We start from the raw sequence: 25,497 nt of genomic DNA on the forward strand, positions 1-25,497 counted from the left end.
CTTAGTCTGAGGCCATACTTTGAACATCTATGGCAGGGGTGCCAAACTTAACCAGTAAAAGGGCCATGTTGAAAAATCTCATAAAATCTGTGGGCCAGCGGAAAAAAGGTTTTTATTAAATTTTTAACTAAATGTTTTCCTGTAACCCCCCTTATCAGACAGTTACCTCATTGATCCCTTTCTCTGCCACTACACACCCTTTAACTGCTGCTGCACTCAGCACTTTAACTTTAGACCCATACTTTGCACACTGTAAGGTTTACAAGTATGACTCGTATGTATATTCTCGTATATACTCGTGTGTAAATCTGAGTGAGTGATGGTAGGAATGCATGTTTTGTTTTATTTTATTTTGTTATATTTTATATTTATTTTATCTTATTCTCTACATGTGAATGTCTGTCTGATACTGTGCACTGTGAGCTCCTGTAACCAAAAACAAATTCCTTGTATGCATAGCATACCTGGCCAATAAAACTTGATTCTGATTCCGAAACTGGCCGCTGTTTCTTCAAAATATCACTCGTATTTTATGCAATCAATCAGGTAAAAATGTGTCCAATATCAAAGCTACATTTGTTTTGATCTAAATTCAGTTCTGAGTATATGCAATTTCTGCTCAGTCTTAGAAACATCATGCAGTTTACCACAGCTGACCAAAGTGCTTGCCAAATTGTGAAAAGCTGCCCTTTCAGATATAATCTCAAACCTGGATTAAACTCTAAGAACACTGTGGGTTATTGGTCACGGTTTGTTCCACATTTTTTTCACCAAAAAACTTATTACTTGTCTTTGTTTTTTTGCTCTTTGCTCTAAATAGTCCATTATTGCAAAACTGAATCTGCTTTTCGTGTCTTTCCCAATTCTCATGAAGTCTTTTCTCATGAGTCCTTTCCAATATACCAATCCCCTCTCAGAGGTATTGCATGCTTCCATTTTCTCCAAGATGCTGCAATATTCTCTCCTCCCAAACTTGGTCAAACTTTCTCCTGCTCTGTAAGCTTCTCTGTGTTTAACTTCTCTTAAGTGTGGTGTTAAACTATGACACAGCAAGTCATGCGTGCATTTAGCAGCATAAAAATGTAGAACACATTTAAATAATATAAATATATAGTAGATATATAATGAATGGACCGATTGAAATGCCCCAAAAATCACCTAGAATAAAACCTCTTAAAATGAACTCACATTAAAAGTTAAGAACATTTTGGCCTTTTCCTGTACAGTTACTATTTTAGAGATTTATATTTTTTCTTTGGACAGCAACAGTATATGTTATATTCACGGTGTTGATAAAAATAACATTTATCCTTCCAGCTAGGCTCTCACTGGTTAACAGTCTGTCACGCATGACATCGATGTTGTGTTTCATATAAGAGAATCAGTGGTTCATCCACATTACAGAATGCTGAGTCAATTATCTAACATATTTAATATTAATGACTTGAATTTGAGGTGGGCACAACTGAGAAAAGATCAGATGCAAAAATATTGGATTATATACACTCCATACCACAGGACAATCTGGGAAAAAACATGAAATTGGGATACTTTGTTCAATTGTCCTGAAGCCTTAATTCGCCTCTTACTCAGCCCAATCAACCTATAATGTAGACCAGGCATAAGCCAAAAAAGTCTGATAATAGTCTGATAAAATAGACAGCTATCTGTGCTCACACCACCAATGCATTTTTAACTTATTCCTTTGAGTAATAATAAATATCTAGTAACAGATTCTAAGTTTACCAAGTGGCTAACCTGCTAATCATGAAAAGTCCAGGGTAGTCTATTCAGCTGTTCAGTTCAATGGTCAATATTGAATATGGCGGTCACAGACAGGGCTGAACCATAATAGCAAGCACAAATGATTTATTGATGTCCTTAGTGCTTTGTCAGTGCAGAGCAAAAGGTGACGCAAACACTTTCATTGTTTGTCACAAGCACATAACCACACAACCCCAAGCACTGACATCTTCATGACAAGAGGATCATTTCAAAACAGAGCTGCAAACTGCTGACAAGGTCTCTAAGCTAAAGATAGAGGCCAGAACCTTGTAATGCTTGTGATTTCAATCTATAGGCTAAAATGTCAAAACCTGTCTGGCAATATGTTCTTCTACCATGCACAGATGTGTCCACACAAACAAAAGTTTGGAGCAACTAAATCTCAAAAGCAATGAAGCTCGAAAGAATGCATATGAGATGTTAAAAGCAGACAAAATATGTACATCACATTTTACATATAACTAATCATGCATGAACTCATATCAATCCTCTTCATCAGTCTAAAACAGTGGATCTCAAACCAGATGTCAGGCTCCTCAAGAAAGTCCACATTTTTACTCAAATGAAACAAAAATGTGGACTATCTGGATGCCCTGAGAAACAGTTTAGGAGTCTCTGAATCTCTGAGTATCTCTAAAACATATGCTGTATGTCCAGAAATATTCAAGACACCCATTCTAATTAGTGAATCCAGTTACTTTAAGGTAGGGATGCACCAAGGCCACTATTTCCCTTATTGGCTGATACCAATACTAACTCTACTTAACCCAACTAGCTTATAGCAATATTTATACAGTTTCACTTTTAAAATAGTTGGGGTAAAGCTGTGTTCCTTGTCACTAATAAAACATAAGCTTGAATGAATAGCATTTACTTGAAACCATATAGATGCATGATGCAACTAACTTACCAAGGCACACCACTAACCTAACTAATGGGCTGCTGTGCTAAAGGATAAACTTAGGCTAAAAGCTAATGTTATAACAGGACACCAGTCATTCCTTCCATACTTTTCTCCAATGTTTGCATCCTCAATAAGAACTTGAACTAACATTACCTGAAGGAGTAACTGTCTAAACAGTAGGAGATGAAAGATTCAGATAATTGCAGGAATTTAAAAAGGAATGAGTAAAGTTGTGCACATTACAAACTGGAAATATTCAGCAAATCTGAACTTGGCAGTCAGAAAGTTTTTTTTCTGAATTCTAGTGAATTGATGACTGATTCTATATGTTATTTCTGTCTTGGGCAGCTAATAGCTATTATACCCTGAATGCCCCAATAAGTGTAGCCTCATTAATTAGCTGAAATTTTAGGAGTGCTTTTGTACATATCTTAGATGTCCATAGACCAGTTTAAACTGTTTTTGGAGATGCTAGCTCTATATGTGACATTTGCTGGAACACTGCTGACACTAGACACAGCAGTTGAGTGCATTCACGTCATAAAAACTGAATAGAATGGCATATTCACTTTCTGAAATCGCATTTGATGTGGAAGACATCATCAGTTATAGATGTGCTCAGACTAATGGCCAAAAAAAAAAATCACATGAGTAAGTCGTGCTCAGCATGTAAAGGCATTGAAACAGGGTATGTGGCATTCTGGTGTAGTGGCATCAAAACTGGCTATAAGTCCATTTCATTCACATAGTCAATCAAAACCAAAATCAAAAATACATAAAGAGCAATATGGAGGATCAAAGCAAAAATTTTATCATACACAAGACCCACCTGGGGGAAAAAATGCAAGAAAAGGGTAAGACTTGGAGGACTGTAGAAGACAGTACTGCTCTGTTTACAAAACAATTTAAGGCTTATCTAAATCTTTAATTACGGAAACACTATTGCATCCAGCCATAAGTAATTATACAGCTTAGGCCATCACCTGATCCCATTACTCAATTAATGACCTAGCACAGAAACACAACAAAGTACCTTCACACAAGGTAAACTTGAGTCCATCTATTTGGATAATGAGAATTAAATGCAAATTGTATAAAAACTCATTTCTTTAGGTTAAACATAATTATGTTCATGATCATAAGTGAAAAGTAAACAGGAAAACGTATTTTAATCTCTGCTTACTCATGTTTTTGACTGTTTCATATTTTGGGATTAGTCCTAATGATATTGAAGATTACAAAAACAAAAGGAACTTCTTCTTCTTATTCTTCTTTCGGCTGCTCCCTTTAGGGGTCGCCACAGCAGAAAAAACAACAGCAACTAATGATAATCAATTATTATGCCAATAATATGCCCAAGTAAAAGGGAACATTAAGTGTTTTTCTTATGCAGTGATGATACATGAGTAAAGCTTTCAATACAATGTAGTAAATAACTCAAGAGTTACTGCAAACACTCACAGACTTTATAAACACAGATGAAACATTAAAACACGGCAAGTTAACAACAGCATATCATGCATACACTACAGAAAAGACACACACATGCACACATAGGATTTAGGCAGAGGAGCCATGATTTTACCCTTGTCTGAATTCATGCTGTCCATTCTGCCCACTCAGTAGAAGCTCAGCCTGAAAGCCAAAGAAATAAAATGTGTGGAGGGTGAAACTAATAGAGAAAGAAAGTTATTATGGGTGCTATGACTGGACTCTGTCTCTCTTCTCCCCTCCCTGAGGATATCCACACCCTCTAACTTCTCTTCTACTGTCTGTCTTCCTCAGTCACCTCGTACTAATCTGCTCTTCATTTCTATTTACACCTCCCAACACACACACACACACACACGCACCCACCCAGCTTCAAGGCCATGGCATGGCATGGTGTTTTCACACACATACCAAATGCATTACCAGCTCTGCTAATCTGTCATAGTACCCACTAAATCTTTTTTTTTTTTAACTAAACTAACAGTGCCCTAATACCCAATGCCCTCTGCCCTCATACCCCTCTAGGCTGCCACCCACAAGCAGCCTTAATACCATTCATCATTATTGGCTGTTCTATATAGAGGCTGCCAATGACCTGCACACTAACTGGAAGCTTCAGTGCTAGAGAAAGCAGCCAATCTGTCTGTGTGGGTGTGTATGTGCGTCAGAATGGCTCCTGACAAAATAACAGCTACTTAAACAGCAATGAAACTCAAACATTTAGCATGAGTGCTACTTTAAAATGATAAAATCTGCATAGCATATTCCTAATAAATGCAGTACATTTACAGGGTTAAAAAGCAATAGCCATCCACCAGTCAAAGTGTTTGAATATTGAAACTGCACGTTTCACTGCTTGATTATTATTATTAACTTTTAGGACTTCCATGACCAGAAAAGCATCAAGCTTCAATTGCAGTGTCATTTCTGAAAGAGTACTCAAAGGTTCATTCTCAAAATTACCTTTAAAAACAATATCACACTGCTCACGCACCGTGTTGCTGCAAAAGAATTGGTGAAAATCAACACAATGACTTGACTATTCAAATTATTCTGGCCAGCTGTTGTGACGTGTGTTTACATTTGAGTGACAAGGTGAAAAAAAACAAACAAAAAAAACATCATATTATTTCTAATCTAATGCAGCTGTATTGTTTGAACATCAGTTTGTAAACAATCAGCATCAAGCAACAACTCACTCCAGCACTCCTTTGGCCTGCCAGCTCTTGTCTCATTAGATAAGATAAGATAAGATAAGATAAGATAAGATAAGATAAGATAAGGCTTTATTGTCATTCACATCACATGTGGTACATGAGGTGGAACGAAACATTGTACTCACGGTCCAATCAACTCCCAAGTAACATAAACAATAAATAGAAGGTGCAAATAAAGGGGTGGACAAATAACAGCAGCATGGACCGCAGCAGTATGATCATGAGGAAGGAGGTGTACATCTAAATGCTGGTAATGTATAAAGTGACATGTGTGGATGATATAGTGGAGGCACTGATTCAGTAAAGCAGCAATAAATAAGTGGACATGAAGTGCCATTGCAGTGATTGTCTAATTGGAATTTAAGAGTCTTATGGCTTCAGGGAAGAATCTGTTCCTCAGTCTGGTTGTTTTGCACTTAATGCTCCACAGCCTCCTACCTGAGGGGAGCGGAACAAAAAGTGTGTGCTGGATGGGTGGGGTCCTTCATGATGCCAGTGGCCCTTTCCCTGCATCTGGAGGTGTAAATGTCCATGGTGGTGGGAAGGCTGACTCCAACAGTCCTCTGTGCAGCCTTCACCACCCTCTGCAGAGCTTTCCTTTCTGCCACAGAGCAGCTTCCGTGCCACACGGTGATGTTGGAGCACAGAACGCTCTCCACCACACATCTGTAGAATGAGGTGAGGACTGAGCTCCCAAGTCCAGCACGCCTCAGCCTTCTGAGGAAGTATAGGTGCTGATCTGCCTTCCTGATCAAGCTGGAAGTGTTATTACTCCAGGTAAGATTGTTACTTAGGTGTACGCCCAAGTACTTATAGCTGAAGACCACTTCCACTGCAGATCCACCGACATGTAGGGGGAGGGGAGGGATGGTGTTGCCCCTTCTGAAATCCACAATCATCTCCTTTGTCTTCTTCACGTTGATGCAGAGATTGTTCTCACTGCACCAACTCTCCAGGTGTTCCACCTCCTGCCTATAGCCAGACTCATCACTATTTGTGATGCATCCAACCACTGCCTTATCGTCCGCAAACTTTACAATATGACAGCCTGGATGGACGGCTGAGCAGTCATATGTGAACAGTGTAAACAGGACGGGGCTCAGCACACAGCCCTGAGGGGAGCCGGTGCTGAGGATGATGGCTGAAGAGGAGATGTTGTGGATCCTCACAGACTGTGGCCTGTTAGTCAGGAAGTCCAGGACCCAATTGCAGAGAGAGATGCTCAGTCCAAGTGTGTGGAGTTTGTAAGCCAGGGTCTGGGGAATCATGGTGTTAAAGGCGGACGTGAAATCCATAAAGAGCATACGGACGTAAGAGTCCTTACTCTCCAGGTGGGTAGGTCAGTGTGGACCACAGAGGAGATGGCATCCTCTGTGGATCGGTTTCTCTGGTACGTGTACTGATGTGGATCCCCAGTGTCATCGATGTTGGCTTTGATGTGGGTCATAACCAGTCTTTCAAAGCATTTTGTGTATCGGGGTGAGGGCTACTGGCCGATAGTGATTCAGTTCTGTCACTGTGGAGTTCTTGGGGACTGGGATGATGGTGGCGGTCTTCAGGCAGGTGGGGACAACTGCCTGGATTAAAGAGGAGTTGAAGATATCTGTCAGCACCTCAGAGAGTTGGTCTGCACAGCACTTCAGCACCCGCCCTGGAATGTTATCTGGGCCAGCAGCTTTACGGGGGTTAATCTTCTTTAGGACCCTCCTCACTTCAGTTTGGGTCATGCTGAGGGGCTGTTCTCCGGGTGCTGGAGTGAGTCTGGTGCTGGGGGGTGTATTTGGGTTCTCAAAGCAGGCATAGAACATATTAAGAGCATCAGGCAGTGAGGGGTCCCTAGTGCATTGTGCATCTCTGGTGTTGTAGTCTGTGATGCACTTAATGCCCTTCCACATGCTCCGTGGATCCTGGGAAGAAAAATGACCCTGGATCTTCCGAGCGTATGCAGCTTTGGCCCTCTTTACACCTGCCGTCAGCTCTCGTCTAGCTCTCCTGAGTCTCTGTGAATCGCCAGACCTGAAGGCAGCATCTCTGACTTTCAGCAGAGATCGGACCTCTGCATTCAGCCAGCGTTTCTGGTTCGGGTAGCACGTCACAGTCCTGGTGGTGGTGACATCCTCAGCACACTTGCTGATGTATCCGAGGACAGCAGATGTATAATCCTCTAGATCGAGCTCCCCATCATGCACAGCAGCATCCCTGAACACCTGCCAGTCTGTGCACTCGAAGCAGTCCTGCAGCACAGAGTCACCGTCGCTGTGCCACACAGTAATGGTCTTCTGTGTCGGTCTGGAGCGTCTCAGCGGGGGATGGTAGGCAGGGTTTTGTTTACATACATTCCCCGATAGCTGGTTGCAGTCCGCACGGAAGAGCAGCCGGCCAGCGATCTGGAAGCTGGAAGCATGTTGTTGTTTAGCCATGTTTCCGTGAGACAAAGTACAGAACAGTTCCTCCTCTCCTCAGAAAAACTCATCCTCAGTCGTAGAAGGCCCAACTTGTTGTCCAGGGAGCGGACACTGGCCAGGAACAGTGACAGAATAGGCGGTCTGTTAGCATTAGCTTTTAGCCTCGCTAGCACGCCACCCCGCTTGCCCCTCTTTTGACCCCGCGCGCACCGCTTTCTCTTGACCTTAGTATGATTACTTAGTATGATAACTAGGGATGCAATGATACTGATACTGGTATTGGGTATCAGCCAATACTGTGCAAACTTACTCATAGTCCTGCTCATAAAATATGTATCGATACTAACATCCAATATCAGTTGATACCATGCAACGTAAGCCTAGTTAACAACATTAAATGTCCCTTTTACAGGGAGATCATATTGTCCTGTACATCACAGTCTGGCTTAGCTTCAGTGGACAGTGGGCAAACATTAGCAAAGCTGCTGTAGCACAGTTTCTCAGCATGTTTGCTCGGGAGTTAGTTTTCAAACACTTTTAATTGGCTGTAGGGGCTCCGTTTCACTTATCAGGTCATTTCATGCAGTGGGAGTATATCCTTCATAGGCCTGATGCACAATTACTTTTACTGTCATAAGCTTACTAATAATGCAGTAGCTTATTTACTTTTCATATTACTATCATTGTTATTATTATTATTTTGTTAAACATGAAATTTACAGGACATGCTATTTCCCTGCACCTGGGCAATTCAGTATATACTTTCATTATCAGCAGAATGTAAGTAAGAAAAAATAAGCATGATAGCAGCTCAGCAACAGCTAAGAGCTGCACTCACCCCAGAAAAGCAAAAAAAAAAATTGCTGGTAGGAAGTGTCTAAAAGCACCAAGGCACCATGAATGTTCAAGACCATAAATTCAAGGTCTATTTATCATTTAGACTCAGTCTTGTCTCAGTCTCAGGGTAAGGAATTTTTTTATAAATTGTACAGTTTTTTGTATAAAATATATTTAGGCAAAATAAAACTACCCTTTCTCTGTGACAGGGGTTCCCAATCTTTTGCAATCTGTGGACCACACAAATGATCATACAAGCTTCTGCGGTCCACAAAAAGGTTTAACTAGATTTAACTAGATTCAATTAGATTATTTTGTCTGACTCATCTAATTAGATGCCTAGTCTTCTTTGGCTACAGAGTCGTGCATATCAGGCTGAAAAGAGGAAAGCTACAAACTGTTTTTTGACTGAACTACTATAAAGTCTTGGTTCTGACTCCATGCTCCATATGCCTAGGTCTTGGTGTTGACTGTGACTCGGCTTCAGTGGTCTTGACTACAACACTATCAGCTTAGACACTAGCTAACCAGCTCCTCTGTCCAAAATGCATTACAAAATAATAAAGTTGAGACAATGTGCATCTTTTGGAAGCACTCCATGGCCTCAGAGAACACACATGCCTGCAGGGGGACTGCTGTGCCTTTAGAGTGAGTGAGTGTGTACTTGGTAACACTGTACAAAAGCTGCCAAATGAGTTCACAATAAATCAGTTTTGTTGTTCATCAGACAGTAAAAATAACTCTGGCAGTAGGATCCTGTATAATCTTGTTTAACAGTGCTATAAATACAAGTTTTATTGGATAAAGCTAGGGTATGGTAAATCTGCATGTCAGTTCTGCCAAATAAAGATGGCCCTGATTCTCCCTTTTAAATGCAGCTTCAAATGCCATGATTTTATTCCAGTAATTTTGAATTTGAGAAAAAGAGACAATATCTTTATAAGGAATGATTGTATGTGGATGCTTTGCAGTGTAGACAGAGAATAATTACTTAATGTTGATACAAATAAGGGGCAGGGAAGTTAGCCATTCAGCTAACTGCTTTACTTAGTGCTGCAGCACCCTGAAAGAGATTTTTTTAAATGTTTTTAGATGTTTTTAGATCAGCTTAGTATTTGTATGGTGTGTTTTCACTTACACAATTACCCTCTGTTTTAGCTTGGAATAACAAAACAATATGATGCAATGTGATGTGGGTGATTTTATGGGAAATATTATCAATTTTATAACATAAGCAGTATTATAAGATTCCTATTAATATCAATATTAAATGTAGTTTTCAGAGCCACATATACGACATATAATATTGACATTAATATTAATCTTATAATACTGCTTATGTTATAAAATTGATAATATTTCCCATAAAATCACCCACATCATACTGCATCATATTTTATATGTAGTTTTCAGAGCCCCCCTCCATGGATCACCACCTTATCGTGGTGGAGGGGTTTGCGTGCTTGAATGATCCTAGGAGTTATATTGTCTGGAGCAAAAGCTCCTGGTAGGGTCTCCCAGGGCAAGCTGGTCCTAGATGACAGGTCAGACAAAGTGTGATCCATAACCAAAGCAGGACTTGTGTACCCTGCCCAGATCAGTGTTACCGGGGCCCCACCCTGGAGCCAGGCCTGCGTCTGGTGGCCGGAAATTTACTCATGGTGCCAAGCCGGGCCCAGCCCGAAGGAGTTACATGAGTCCCTCGTCCCATCGATCCACCACCAAGGGGCAGTAGTAGGGGTTCGGTGCTTTGTGGATCGGGCAATGTCCGAAGGCGTGGGCCTTGGCGTTCTGATCCTTGGTTGCTGAAACTGGCTTTTGGAACTTGGAATGTTACCTCACTGGTGGGGAAGGAGCCTGAGTTGGTGCGTGAGGTTGAGAAATACTGGCTAGATATAGTCGGGCTCACCTCAACACACAGCTTGGGCTCTGGGTCCAATCTCCTTAAGAGGGGCTGGACTTTTTTCTTTTCTGGAGTTGCCCATGGTGAGAGGTGGTGGGCAGGTGTGGGCTTTCTCATAGCCCCTTGACTCGGCGCCTGTATGTTGGGGTTTTCTCCGGTAGATGAGAGGGTAGCTTCCCTACGCCTTCAGGTTGGGGAACGGGTCCTGACTGTTGTCTGTGCTTATGCACCGAACAGCAGTTCAGAGTACCCAGCCTTCTTAGAGTCCTTGGGAAGAGTGCTTGAAAGTGCCCCTCCTGGAGACTCTATTGTTCTACTGGGGGACTTCAACGCTCACGTGGGCAATGACAGTGAGACCTGGAGGGGTGTGATTGGGAGGAATGGCCTCTCTGATGTGAACCCGAGCAGTGTTCAGTTTTTGGACTTCAGTGCAAACCACAGTTTGTCCATCACGAACACCATATTTGAACACATGATGTCCATAAGTGCACATTGCGACAGGACACCCTAGGCTGCAGTTCAATGACTGACTTTGTAGTCTTGTCATCGGACTTGCGGCCATGTGTTTTGGACACTCGGGTAAAGAGAGGAGCTGAGCTGTCAACTGATCATCACCTGGTGGTAAGTTGCATCAGGTGGTGGGGGAAGATGCCAGTTAGACCAGGCAAACCCAAATGTATAGTGAGGGTTTGCTGGGAACGTCTGGCAGAAGAACCTGTCAGATTGATCTTCAACTCACACCTCCATCAGAACTTTGACCAGATATTGGGGAGGTGAGGGACAATGACTCAAAACGGGCCATGTTCTGCTCCTCCATTGTTGAAGCGGCTGACTGTAGCTGTGGCCGCAAGGTAGTTGGTGCCTGTCGGGGCGGTAATCCTCGAACCGGGGTCGTGGACACCCCAGGTGAGAGATGCCGTCAAGCTGAAGAAGGAGTCCTACCGGGCATGGTTGGCCTGTGGGACACCAGAGGCAGCTGGCAGGTATCGACAGGCCAAGCGATCTGTGGCTTCAGTCGTCGCCAAGGCAAAAACCCGGGTGTGGGAGGAGTTTGGTGAGGCCTTGGAAAGTGACTAAGTTGGCTCTGAAAAGATTCTGGCAAACCGTCACGTGACTCAGAAGGGGAAAGCAGTGTGCCACTAGCACTGTATATAGTGGAGATGGTGTGCTGCTGACTTCGACCGAAGACATCATTGGGCGGTGGAAGGAATACTTTGAGGACCTTCTCAATCCCACCGACATGTTCTCCAGTGAGGAGGCAGAGTCTTGGAACATGGGAATAGGCTTGTCCATTACTGAGGCTGAAGTCGCTAAGGTAGTTAAAAAGCTCCTTGGTGGTAAGGCTCCAGGGGTGGAGGAGATCCATCCTGAGTTCCTCAAGGCTTTGGATGTTGTGGGGCTGTCTTGGCTGACATGCCTTTTCAACATTGCATGGACATTGGGGGCGGTGGCACTGAATTGGCAGACTGGGGTGGTGGTGCCTCTTTTTAAAAAGGGGGACCAGAGGGTGAGTTCCAACTACAGGGGAATCACACTCCTCAGTATAGTCCTTATACTCCTTATAGTCGAACCTCGGATTCAGGAGGAGCGGTGCGGGTTCCGCCCTGGTCGACTGTGTTCCCCGGGGTATTCTGTGGGAGGTGCTTCGAGAGTACAGGGTACATGGCTCTTTGCTATGAACCATTCAGGCCCTGTACAAACAAAGCAGGAGTTTGGTTCGCATGGCCAGCAGTAAGTCAGACTCGTTCCCAGTGAGAGTTGGACTCAGGGCTGCCCTTTGTCACCGATTCTATTCATAATTTTTATGGATAGAATTTCTAAGCACAGTCAGGGGATGGAGGGTGTCCAGTTTGGTGACCTCAAGGTCACATCGCTGCTGTTTGCAGATGATGTGGTCCTATTGGGGACATCAGGCTGCGAACTTCAGCTTTTGCTGGATCGGTTTGCAGCCGAGTGTGAAGCGGCCGGGAAGAGAATTAGTACCTCCAAATCCGAGGCCATGGCTCTAAGGCGGAAAAGGGTGGAGAACTCTCTCTGCGTTGGGGATAAGCTCTTGCCTCAAGTGGAGGAGTTTAAGTATCTTGGGTCTTGTTCACAAGTGATGGTAAAAGGGAGCGGGAGATTGACAGACAGATTGGTGCTGGGTCAGCAGTGATGCGGGATCTTTACCGGTCTGTTGTGGTAAAGAAAGAGCTGAGCCATAAGGCAAGGCTCTCGATTTACCGGTCAATCTACGTTCCTACCCTCACCTATGGTCATGAGCTTTGGGTAATGACCGAAAGAATGAGATTGCAAATACAAGCGGCCGAAATGAGTTTCCTCCGCAGGGTGTCTGGACTCTCCCTTAGAGACAGGGTGAGAAGTTCGGTCATCTGGGAGGGACTCGGAGTAGAGCCGCTGCTTCTCCACGTTGAGAGGAGCCAGCTGAGGTGGTTCGGGCATCTGGTTAGGATGCCTCCTGGACGCCTCCCTTGGGAGGTGTCACAGGGAAGTCCACCCGGGAGGAGACCCCAGGGAAGAACCAGGACATGCTGGCATGACTATATTGCCCAGCTGGCCTGGGAGCGCCTTGGAATCCCCCCCAGGGAGCTAGTGGAAGTGGCAAGGGAAAGGGAGGTTTCATTGCTTAGGATGCTGCCCCCGTGACCTGAACCCCGGAAAAGTGGAAGACAATGGATGGATGGATGGTTTTCAGAGCCATTCAGCTACCCCACAAAAATTCTCTCATATAATTTCAAAGTGGGAGCAATATGTCTCTTCAGCCCCCACCCACCCCTCTCAATTTGCACCAATGCCCATTAGACAAAGACCTTGTATATCGCCACTGTTGGTACAAAACCTTGTATCTCCATTTTGAGTTTTTAACATAATTTGAAAACGACTGTTGCCCTTTACTTTACTTTACAATGACTTGCAAAAAAGTGGAACCACACTCACTTGAACCACACTCTATAGCCATAAGCATGTAGACATGTTGTTCTCAAACCAAGTCACTAATTTTAAGCAGCATAAAGGTAAGAACAAATCCTGCAGTCTTTTAAAATTATGATGTGACAAATTTCTAATTCATGTCACACAACAGGTTTAGATCCATCTGACTCTGCGTGGCTCTGACCCTCAGCCAATGATGACAGGATTTTTTTTTTTGCATCTGGCTGCTGGAGAATATTTAAAAAAACATGGAGTCTTCGATTCAGACTTTCTTCAATCATGAAATTATTAGAAAAACACACAAACTGTATGCAATGGTCTCAATGGTACTATGACAAAAATACTTGCACGAACCTCACTTTCCTACTACTGCTTTTGATAAAATTCTTAAAGAACTTGCCTTGATGAAACAAATGTTTTAAATCCAGCAACTAACCTTGCTCTGAAGAGTGTGTTGCAGCGTACAGAGCAGACATCTTGCTGCTGTTGATTAGTTAGCAATTAGTTTGATTATAAATAAATAAATAAATAAATATTATTTAAGGCAGAAATGCTCATGCACAGCACACATGTTGACATAACATATACAGCTGAACTCTTTAAACGCTTAGTTAACTAGCTAATACCTAACGTAGGTGTTTACAAAGTTTAACTTTACACATACAGCCTGCACAAGGGGCCCTGGGCCATACTTCCCACCCAGAGAGCCGTGCTTACTACACTCTCTTGAACTCCCAGCCACAGTTGACTGTGGCGTCATTTAGTTCAGAACAATCTCCAGATGAAATTTTAGCACAACAGATCATTGTGACATGTCAGACCAAGTATCAGTTTCTCTGTTAAGTTCTGAGGGACAAATATGAATGAACTGGTCCTGGAAAAATTATTAAGAACTGTTACAGATGTTACCAGTGGTCTTGCAAAAAATAAAATACTACACGTTACTATTATGTAAAATATAAACCCTTAAAAGGTTAATCATTTTATTATTAATAACTATTATTCATTACTATTAATTAACTAATTATTAATAATAATTTATCATTTCTGCAAAATTGCAAGTGATTCTGTTTCTTACTCTGATTTAATTCTGTTAAAAATGTTTTTAGTCACAAGCCCACTTTTAAACATTTGATTCGTACATCCCAGCTGTTACACAGGTAGGCGAAGGTGGTGCTAGGAGTCTTGCACAAGGACTTATTGGTATAGTGTAAGGTGCTTACCCAGGTGGGGATTGAACCCCAGGCTACAGAATAGAAGGCACAGGTGTTACCCACTACACTATACAAATTATTCCTCCTCGGGTAACTTTTTTCTTTACTTCCTCCCCTCACTAATCACATGCTATGATAAAGAAAAAAGCAATTAAATCAAAACAAAAGAGAAAAACTAACTATTAAGGTTTCATTAATTATTTTGCAGTAACTGTCAAGCACTGCTTTCCTGGCACATAATGATGTATATTAGCTACTGTTATGCGTGTGGCTCCTCTGAGTCTAGCAACATAACTTTTTAAAAGTTAGAGTAGATGCTCTACACCACGGACTTCAGCTATTGCACAGAGACTTGCCACCTTCAGAAGTTTTCTAATGACTCTGCAATAGCTGGATGTATCAGCAAGGATGATGAGGATGAGTACAGGGTGACGGTGAAGGACTTTGTCGCATGGTGCGAGCAGAACCACCTGCAGCTCAATGTGACATAGACAAAGGAACTGGTGGTGGACCTGAGGAGGGACAAGGCACCGGTGACCCCTGTGTCCATCAGGGGGGTCAGTGTGGACACTGTGGAGGATTACAAATACCTGGGTGTGTATTGACATTAAACTGGACTGGGCTAAGAACACTGATGCCCTCTACAGGAAGGGCCAAAGTCGTCTCTATTTTCTGAGGCGCCTGAGGTCCTTCAACATCTGCCGGACTATGCTCAGGATCTTCTATGAGTCTGTGGTGGCGAGCGCGATCCTCTATGCTGTTGCATGCTGGGAAGCAGGCTGAGGGTGGCAGATGCTAACAGACAGAACAAACTGATCCGCAAAGCTGGTGCTGTTGTGGGTTTTTAGCTGGACTTGCTGACTGCAGTGTCGGAGAGGCGGACACTGTCTAAGCTGCAGCCCATTATGGACAATGGCTCCCACCCACTCTACGACACGGTGATGAGACACAGGAGCTCATTCAGTGCAAGACTCATTCTACCAAAATGCACAACAGAGCACCACAGGAAGTCATTCTTACCTGTGGCCATCAAACTCTATAACTCCTCCCTCAGTGTGTGATTCACAAAGTGTGGTTCATCTGTGCAAAACTCAATACCAAACTGTTCATATGTGTAATAATAATAATTGTGTGCAAAAACTACACAATAATTTGAACTGCTTTATACTAGATGATTCATATTTATTATTACAGTCACTGCCACTTTACTATATTCATAAGTACTTAAATCTTGTGTACTTATTGCAATTTTTCTCTTTATCTTTGTTTTAAATTATTAAAGTGTTTACTCTTTTATATAAATGGTTGCAACTGTAACAACTGCAATTTCCCTCTGGGATCAATGAAGGATTCTGATTCTGATTAAGTTCAAAATCTTCACATTAATAAACTATGAACTATTGTTTTCTGGTTCAAACCGTATGCCAAGCATCTGGCTTCATGTTTTGTTACTAAAAGAGGACAAAGAGACTGATTAGTCCCATATTACTCCACACAAAGTTCGAGAGGAAGCTGTGAACAATACCCTGCAGCATCCAAGTAATGACACGTTTCCTTTTACTGCCATCCTCACCACCAACCACAAAAACAAAGAACAAAAACTACTTCAAATATTAAATCTACATTTACACAATTTCACCCACATTTCTTAGCTTAATTATTAGATTTTAAGTATGTTTTACATTTCTATTGCTGTTCACACTGTATGCCTAATTATTATACATAAATACATAGCATAAAGAATCCATGCTTCTAGAGGACTAGTACTATATGCTAGAAGAATATCTTATAAACTTGACACAGCTTGTTTTAAATAGACTGTTTAGTTCTGTTCTGGTTCTCTTAAAATAACCCAGAAGGAACCTTACCCAGTACTGTAAACATTACCAAACACAAATCACATTTTCAGAAAACAAACTTATTATTTAGTATTTTTAACTAAGTATCACATTGGTATTAATGTGATGGGAAGCAAGATAGATAACGTTACTGCCAAGAAGCAAAATATCTTTCATGCAACTGTTTTACACAGTAAAACTGTGCTTAAAACAATACAATTAAGATAACAGATTACTTGGGTGAGAGAAATGGGTCACCAAAGGAGGAGAACAGTAAGCTAAAAGCTAAATTTGGACAGCTATCTCAATATCTTACCTCAGCTTTTCGCCTCCCACTGAAAGAGTTCAAATTTGTCTCTGATTTCCACTGAATAAAGACAGAATTCTTTACAGTCTGTTTCGTTAAATTTGCCAGTGACACAGCCTCAAATCTCTTTAGTAGTCCTCTGGTTTGACATGCTGCATATATATATATATATATATAGACAGGGATGCGTGGGGTGAGAGGGTTAAGCTAACCAGTCATTGTAGCTTTAGCACGTATTAGACTCCATAGTTTTGATGCAGTATACTGCACTCTGCAGACAATCTGGCCTATTTAAGGACAAAAGCTCTCTATAACGCTCTACAATGTTCACACCTGCACATTAAACTACAGGAAGCACTACAGACAACTGGCAGCATGCGCAACAATACAGGTATACAGTACATTCCAAGAAGCACTTGCCATTTACTGTTTGGTTTCACATTTTTCATTCACCATCCATGTACTGCAAGGTCCTTCAGTAGCCTGAACCACCAAAAGGGAAGTAACTACAAGGAAGAATATGTGAAAAGAGAGAGTTTACAGTTCTGGCTTGTCTAGTTGCCAGACAAAACACCCTGGTAGACACCACTGTTTTTGGTTGCAATGCTTATATCAGGATTTCATCTTGCCTGTGAAGAGGTAACACAGTAGTAAATACTATGATTATCAAAACAGTAGAGGTGTTTCAGCAGAACATTAAACTAGTCCTACATCTGACACATTTTCTTGAAATTTCAAGAATTATTATCTCACATTTCCTTAGTGCTTGCATCTGGCTTGTTTTAATTAAAATTGTTTGTCCCATCTTCTTCTCTTAGTATTACACCAAAAGAAATTTTACACAGGGGTGGAAATGCTCACCAGACAGAAGCCATATTTCCTAAAAGGAAACCGTCTGCATTCTTTCAAATTGCAGCAAACTATATAAGCTATACTGCAGTTACGTGTTTTTTTTACAATACAGTGATAACAGTAAAGATAACCATCAGTGCTTTTATGACCAATACCAGCAGACCTATAACGCCAAGAACTATGTGCTCTGTTTATGTTTATTATTCGAGCTGCACGAATGGAGTTGTAAAGGGGTTTTAATGTGTTCAGCGTCTTTCACTTGATTTTTGTGATATATTTCTCGCATTCTATGCGCCTTTTCACGTGTTCAACCTGTGCCCAGTCTAACTGGAGAGATTATGAGGCTTATAAAAATACCATTCATTGAGGATGACTGGCGATTACGGGGATTACACAAATACCATTCATTACGTATAAGCGCAATGAAGCCGACGCAAAGGTCTCGAACTAACTTTGTTGTTCAGCATAGATGTCAAGACAGCCACCAGCATATGTGACCGCGGTCATACAACGTTAGCCCGTGACTGAAGCGGATTAGAGTACGGCATATGCACAACGTTAGCTACAACACAGATGCTTAGCAAGCACAACTCAGTCCAAGAGCTCACCGTAATCTATTTCGAAATCTGGAAAATAATTTATGACATTAAAAAGCATTCTTAAACCACCTAACTAAAGGATTACGCAACGTAACTGTACTGCTAGCTGTCAGGCTGTCAGGACTCTGTGCCTAATCTTCTTGTTTACAGCTCTGTAGTGCTGGAAATTACGGCGAAAAAGATGTCCGACACGATGTGCAGCTCAAAATGCTTCACGACAAGAGTTGAAATGTACAGGACAGCGTTACCTATGGGCCCATCTTTAAGTTTTGAAGACCGTCTTCCATTGGCACCTTTTTCAAGAACGCCGCTTCCAGACTTCCTTCGCGACGCCATGTTTCTGATGTGAATCATAACCGCCCCCTCTGTTCATCCCAGTTCATACCTGTCATTTAGCCACGCCCATATCCAACATCATATCCAATCACGGATCAGATGAAATCTATTGAACCTATCAAATCCTTTTATGAATTTTTATCAGCTGCATATTTGTGTCTCAGCGTTTGTAACGGTTGATCCTCAATAATGAATTAGACATAAACAACAGCAACAGAACTACAAACAACTACAGCAGTTTCTTCCTTTCTCTTTCTGGTTTTGTACTCATACATGTTATTGGCACTATATATTTTTTAAATATTGTATATTCTTTTATTTCAACAATGATACAGAAACTGACATAGGCTGTGTTAGTAGACTACTTTTAATGATACAGACACAAATAAACATAAAAATCCACAGATAAAGTAAAAAAAATATATAAACACACATGTATGTTTTCTTTAATAGCCTTAAAATATGATTTCATGTCATTTTCCCTTTTCACCCTTATAAAGACTGAGACTTAATCCACTCTTTTTACTTTCAGCCTCTCCACTGCTGCCCATTCAGGGCTTCTCCAGTGGAATGTCCTCTTCCACAGTATTGACCACATCCTGGTAAGGACCTTGTACCTGTGAGCGTTGGATCTGATGATAGGTGGAGGTGCAATCGTCCAGATTTAGACCCTAAAGGCATGAACGGGCATTGGTTAATCTTGTTTATGTTCTACTCATTAAACATCATGTTATTACCGCTTAATAATACCCCAGTTGAACAATTACTGTTATGATCTAATGTAGAGTATACATAACATTGCAAGCAATTACCTGGCCGCCTCACCCCCACCCCACATGCAACTAAGAAAAACATTTTAAAATAACACAGTATATACAGGAAATGCTCATAGTCAGGATGTCGAAAGAGAAGACAAACCTCATAAATATTTTCTTCCTCCTTGCCCTTTCTCTTCTCCAGCTCATGAAGTCCCCTTGACTGTATAAAAAAGTTAGGATACATTTATGTGAGAGTAACCAAATGCGATCGCTTATCATCACTAATCAACTGGCCGATGATCAATAATATAGCATTACTTTGAGTTTAACTACGCTATGGATGAGTCTGCAGTGATGAGTAGACAATTTGTATAATGATGCACATATATACACACATGTGTGTGTGTGTGTGTGTGTGTGTGCAAGACCTTGCAGAGGAGCATGGTGCCGGGAATGAGCACGCAAAACAGCAGAAAAACACCTTGGATAGTGATTATGCTGTTTTTAGTTGTCTCGTTGATGTTCAGTGTCTTGCGAATGGGTTCTAATGAGGGGCACAAAGTAGGGAATATCTCATTCTACATGATAGGAAAATGAATCCATTTTATATTGCATCAATTGTTAGAGAAAAAAAAACTAGAGGAAGAGAAAAAAAGAGTCTGAGAATTTTCATGACTGAAGCAATAGTTTTGTCAGTCAGAACACTTCTGCAAGGGAAGTAACCAAAAGTTACTCTTACTAGGGATTATGTGGTTTTTTTTTTAACGAAAAGAATACAATTTGTAAGTGGTGGTGGGGAGGGGGGGCATTACTTAGCCAATTTTTGAAAAGAATACAAGATAAATCTGGTCGAGTTTTGGGATGACTGCCACAAAATGTACATAGTCTATGCTGATGGCATGTTTTTAACTTTTCCATAATCAACCACACCAGCAATCTGTGTCTATGGCAGTGTGTAACCGCAAATCTCTACTACCTATCTACTATCTCTACTTATTTTTATCCACATTATGTAATTCCTGTTTATCTGTTTACACTACGAAACATCAAAACCATTTGGAGCACTGGATTGTCTGAAAAGATCGGCCTTAAAAAGTCTTGTCATGTCTTGTCATGTTTACCATTGTCAACATATTTTTCTAAAATATTTATTGCAATATGCAGATTATTTCTACTGTAACAATTATTTGTGTATTTAATTTATTTTAATTACAAACAATGGAACATAACCTGGAAAAAATGTACATGCATCAGAGACTATATTATTCCAGTTGATAATATTGTTTTTTTATGTTGTTAATGCACAAGCCATTACACTTACATTTTATTTGAACCTCCTGGCCACCAGTGTACAATTACAGACTGTAGTCCATCTATTGTCAGGCACAATTTGTTGTCAGCACTGCTTTTGACCAGATATTATTTGAGTGGTGGGCCATTTTCAACTCAAGCGACACTGACATGGTAGTGGCATGATAGCTATGCAATAGTGCTGGAATGACTGCCTCATGCACAGTGGGTTGGAAGGGATTTTTAGACACAGCACTGTCAATTCTAGGTTGAGGGTGGTCCACCAGTCCAAAATATCTAGGAATATAAATATTCTGTGGTCAGAAAGTGACCATCAAGGAAGTACAAAAAGATAGCTAACCAAAATTGTACAGGAACTGCTGGGCCACAGACTCTAACTGCACAACAGCAAGGTGGAGCTGGAATGTAAGGTAGGTGTTTCCAATGAAGTGGACGGTGAATATAATTTTTTCTTTACTGTAGGCCTAACCATCAAGCAATAGTAACATAAAAGCAGGTAATATAAAAAAGAGCCCAATTGCATACATAAAAAACAGAAAACTTTAAATTATGTGAAACTCACCAAACACCTGCAGGAAGGTGCCGGGCGTATTCAGACTGTAGAATGGGTCAGTGTGATTTAGGAGGCACCAATACAGGCCACTATTAATCTTCTTGACATTATTTAGCTCCAGAGAACTGCATTTGACCTTCTCTTGTATATAATTTTTAATTTTTCGTTCCTCATCTTCCCTGACCGGGTTGAAAGCACTTTCATTGTATGAAATCATAACTCTGTGGTACCATATGACCTCATTAGGCGTGCCTCTGTAACAGCAATGTATAGTGGCTTTCTCTCTGACAGGGATCCGTAAGGAGGGCTGGTCATCCTCCAGGATTGTTTTCAGTTGTGCAGGATTGGCAGCAGCTAATGAGAAAAATCAAATACACACAGTTTTCCCCTCAGTTGAACTGTAACCAATCAGCCAAGAAGGCAGGTTTGGTGTCCAAAGTTTTCTTTCTTTACTTTGCTTGTTAAATAATCTTAGACACTGTAAGATATTTGACACTGTAAGATATATACTGTAATAATCTATGATATTGTAATAATAATAACAATAATACTTTAATGATTAAATAATAAAGCATTAGGCTTATTGCTTTATTATTTAATTTTGACAGTAGTATGATTATACTACTAGTTACTGCAATATTATCACAGGGAAGGGTGTTCTTTGGCACAATGCGAGGCGGAGTGCCTAAAACTCCCTACCCCGTGATAAAATTGCAGTAACTCACTGCCTCTAGTGGCTGACTGCTTTTATGAAATGATGGCCAACATAAAATGTATTCAAATAAACAATGTTTTAGATAATTATTCATGCTATTATTAATAATAAGACATAAATAAGTATTCTGCCCAAAAATGTAGTGCCTTTTGAGTATGGTATCATTGCTAAGCAACCTTTGACTGCTGGATGGGGAGAAGAATGTTCAGTCACCAATCATTGTGAACTGCAGACATTTCTTGACTTTTTAAAACTTTCTTTCGTAAAACAGTGAACAAATATAACATAGCACTGTTTAATGCAAAAACTTGCAGTTTATATATCGCTAATTTTACAATGGCTTTGAACACAGCTCAGTCAATCAAATTTTAGGACCGGAACTATCCGTGTAATAATTTTAATTAGACACCATAAGATATGTGATACTATAAGGTATTTTTCACTGTAAGATATTTGACACAGTATGCTATATGCTGTAAGATATCTGTGGAATTGGTCAAAAGTTAAGACCTAATTCAGAGTATTCAGACAATATTCAGAATATTCTGGATCCGTATTCTATCTGAAAAAGATATGTCCAATTTGAATTTGATGCCAGCAACACAGTTAAAAAAAGTTGGGACAGTGACAACAAAAGACTAGAAAGTTGTGTTATAAAAAAAATTTCACCACTAAGTACAATAGCAAAGAATTTGGGGGTTTCATTATCTACAGTGTATCATGTCATTAAAAGATTCAGAGAATCCAGAGGAATCTCCGAATGCAAGGGACAAGGCCAAAAAACAATTTTGGCTGGCCCTAATCTTCGGGCCCTTAGGAAGCACTGTATTAAAAACAGACACGATCTTATAGTGGACATCACTGCATGGGCTCAGGAACACTTCTGAAAACCATTGTCTTTGAACACAGTTTGTTCCTGCAACCACAAAAGTTAAAGCAAATTATATAAACAGTATCCAGATACACCACCACCTTCTCTGAGCCTGAACACATATAAGATGGAATGAGACAAAGTGGAAAAGTGTCCTGTGGTCCAACAAATGAAAAGTTGACATTCTCAATATTTTCATATTTTCAATTAAATATAGGGTTTAAATGATTTGCACATCATTGCATTCTGTTCTTATTTTAAAAACAAGGTTGTGGTTTATACAGTAGTTTTGGCAGTCAATATGCAATGCTTTTAGGAAGCTTTTCAGTTTATATTATTTAATAAGGCTTGAAAAGATTTAAACCAATTCACTGATCAGTTAGCTGATATCAGCCTGCTATTCTGCTATCTACCTTGTTTTTGCTATTGTTGAAATAAAAAAAGCAGATTAAAATGTGTATTTTCGCTAACAAGCACGTATCATGAAAGTCTGTATGTTACATTCTTGCCAATTAAGTTTTACAAACTACACAAAAGTCTGTTTATTAAACCACATTGAAAAGCACATAATGCTTCTTTGATAAAAAAAAGATTTAAAAAAAATGATTGTATATTCTAAGGCCACCTGCTTCAGCAGGAGATGAGCTCCACTGGAGCAAGACAGGAACTAGAGTCTCTGAACTGTGGCAGATGAGAGCAAGGCAAATATGACAGAATATATCGAGTTATAACTTGCTGAAGAATGCATTGGTCTATAAAAGCATAAACAAGCTTTAAAAAGCAATCTTTCTGTCTTTAAATTTAGCACTATTACCGTAGCATTGTATTTCAGTATGTTTGGGTAATACGCCAATCCAGTGCACGTTGCACAACCACAATCAATGCAATTGTTCCAAGATCATTATAAAACAAACAAAAAAAAAAACGATTAACATATTTTGAGTTGCTGTGCGTACTTACCTGCCAAAAAACAGATTAAAAAGATCATTCTTGCCTCCATCTTTGATTATACTTCTCACACAGGTGCCAAAATACAGACTCTTCGTCAGATGTTCACACTTTGATATAATGACATTTTCCGTTCACTCCCACTCATTTGTTTTGTCCCCACCCACTGTCCCTCCTCCCCTTCTTCTCACTAATAGACAGGAGTGTAGAAACCCATTGATTTAGTGTGAAGTGTCAATCCAGGCATGTTGGGAAATTTAACACAGCATAACTATAACTTCTGTGATGTGGTATACCCCAAAAATTGAAAAGAGAAAACCACACATTAAATTTCTAAGTAATATAGATTCTAAAATTTAACAACATTAAATTTACAACATTACAGGAACATGAAAAGTGAAATATTTATAAGAATTGATAAAAATGTGACAAACAAGAAGCCTTTCAAGATATCTCATTAACACTTTGGATGTCTGTCTGTCTGTCTATTTATACATAAGCAATAGACCACAAGAGGTCACAGGCATGTGATGTTATTGGCGATAACAAATGACCTCGAGTGTTCTATAGCTTTTATTCAACAGTGAGAAATAAACTGGCCTCTGAACATGCCATTTAATATTTTTAATTTTAACAGTCCCCACCAAATTATAGTTCCTTAACAAGCAACTCCGTCTCTCTTTCTGAGAAAGCTTGTCAGTTGACAGCTGTGACAGAACAACACCTAAAGAACCTGGAATTAGCCGGATATGATCCGCATACCATTTGCCAAACTTTAGTCTCATCTTCAGAGTCTGACCAAATCGGACTGAGTCATAAAATATCCGCAATGTCAAGTGTAGCTCAGTTTTGTCAATTTTTGCAGTATTAATGTTGTTTTGTTCCAGCCAGTCTGTAAACCATCTTACAGCTCAATTTGTTTGGCAAATGGTATTGGGTTCATTTCTGGTTTTTGGCTTTCTTCTGTAGTCTCATCTTCAGAGTCTGACCAAATCGGCTGGAGATCTGGAGATGTGATCTTAAAACTATCCATTTTCTGCTTGTGGCAAAGTAAGAAGTAAAAATGTTCAAATGGCTTGAGCGTCTCCTACAGCTGTCAAATTCGTTGCTTAGCAACAGTGTCTCAGCAATGGAGTTATACAGTGTTTGTGAAAAGAACATGATGTTATGATGAAATAACCACGTGGTTAGCACGCTTCTCAGCTAATCAGCTTGTGTGGCTGGAACTGTTAAATATATATATATATGTGTGTGTGTGTGTGTGTGTGTGTGTGTGTGTGTGTCTGTGTGTGTCTGTGTGTGTGTGTGATGGACAGCACAGCCTGTTGATGTGGAAGTGAAACAGCCATATTTGCTTTTCATCTGCTGGTGAGAAAAAGAGGAAGAATGAAGAATAAAACACTAAATTATTAGCACAGACCATCCTGAGTTATAAATAGATTTATACATACCAGTGGTGGTTGGTATGTATTAAAATAAACAAACAATAAATAATTACTTATTTGGAGTATGAGTGTGTTAAAAATGCACATTATGTGTAATATATAAAATATATGGTTTAAAATAACTTCCTCTTCATTCCCTTTCTCTTCTAGGGTCTTAGAAATATCACCCAGTCTGAGCACATTAGCACTGCAAATAATGATAATTTCTGTTAACTATCACTCAGCTGATATTTTAAATAGCAACTAAATTATTTCTGACTATTTCACAAAGAGCTGG

At 40.4% G+C, this 25,497-nt stretch overlaps 2 protein-coding genes across 7 annotated transcripts in view; both read right to left on the reverse strand.

Annotated features, from left to right (window-relative positions):
- Positions 1–18,633, reverse strand: part of lipeb (lipase, hormone-sensitive b) — a 46,957-nt gene extending 28,324 nt beyond the window's left edge. For 2 of the 6 annotated variants that reach the window (XM_037534087.1, XM_017703974.2), the window contains exons 1-3: positions 18,532–18,620; positions 17,253–17,338; positions 4,275–4,324 (exon numbers count right to left, since the gene is read on the reverse strand). In XM_037534087.1, coding sequence (XP_037389984.1) covers positions 4,275–4,299 — 25 coding nt within the window. In that variant the 5' untranslated portion in view covers positions 4,300–4,324; positions 17,253–17,338; positions 18,532–18,620. Of the gene's footprint in view, positions 1–4,274; positions 4,325–17,252; positions 17,339–18,531 lie in introns of all 6 variants that reach the window. The other 4 variants (XM_017703973.2, XM_017703972.2, XM_017703975.2 and 1 more) reach the window with 3 other exon arrangements.
- Positions 18,634–18,968: 335 nt separating this feature from the next.
- cd79a (CD79a molecule, immunoglobulin-associated alpha) lies at positions 18,969–23,875 on the reverse strand. The gene is made up of 5 exons (XM_017703978.2): positions 23,788–23,875; positions 21,251–21,595; positions 19,806–19,921; positions 19,538–19,597; positions 18,969–19,290 (listed from the first exon to the last, which is right to left on the reverse strand). Exons 1-5 carry the CDS (start codon positions 23,825–23,827, stop codon positions 19,171–19,173), a joined length of 681 nt encoding a protein of 226 aa, XP_017559467.1. The 5' UTR covers positions 23,828–23,875; the 3' UTR covers positions 18,969–19,170.
- Positions 23,876–25,497: the final 1,622 nt, after the last annotated feature.

Source organism: Pygocentrus nattereri, chromosome 24, assembly GCF_015220715.1.
Source record: "Pygocentrus nattereri isolate fPygNat1 chromosome 24, fPygNat1.pri, whole genome shotgun sequence".
In the NCBI taxonomy this organism is placed as follows: Eukaryota; Metazoa; Chordata; class Actinopteri; order Characiformes; family Serrasalmidae; genus Pygocentrus; species Pygocentrus nattereri.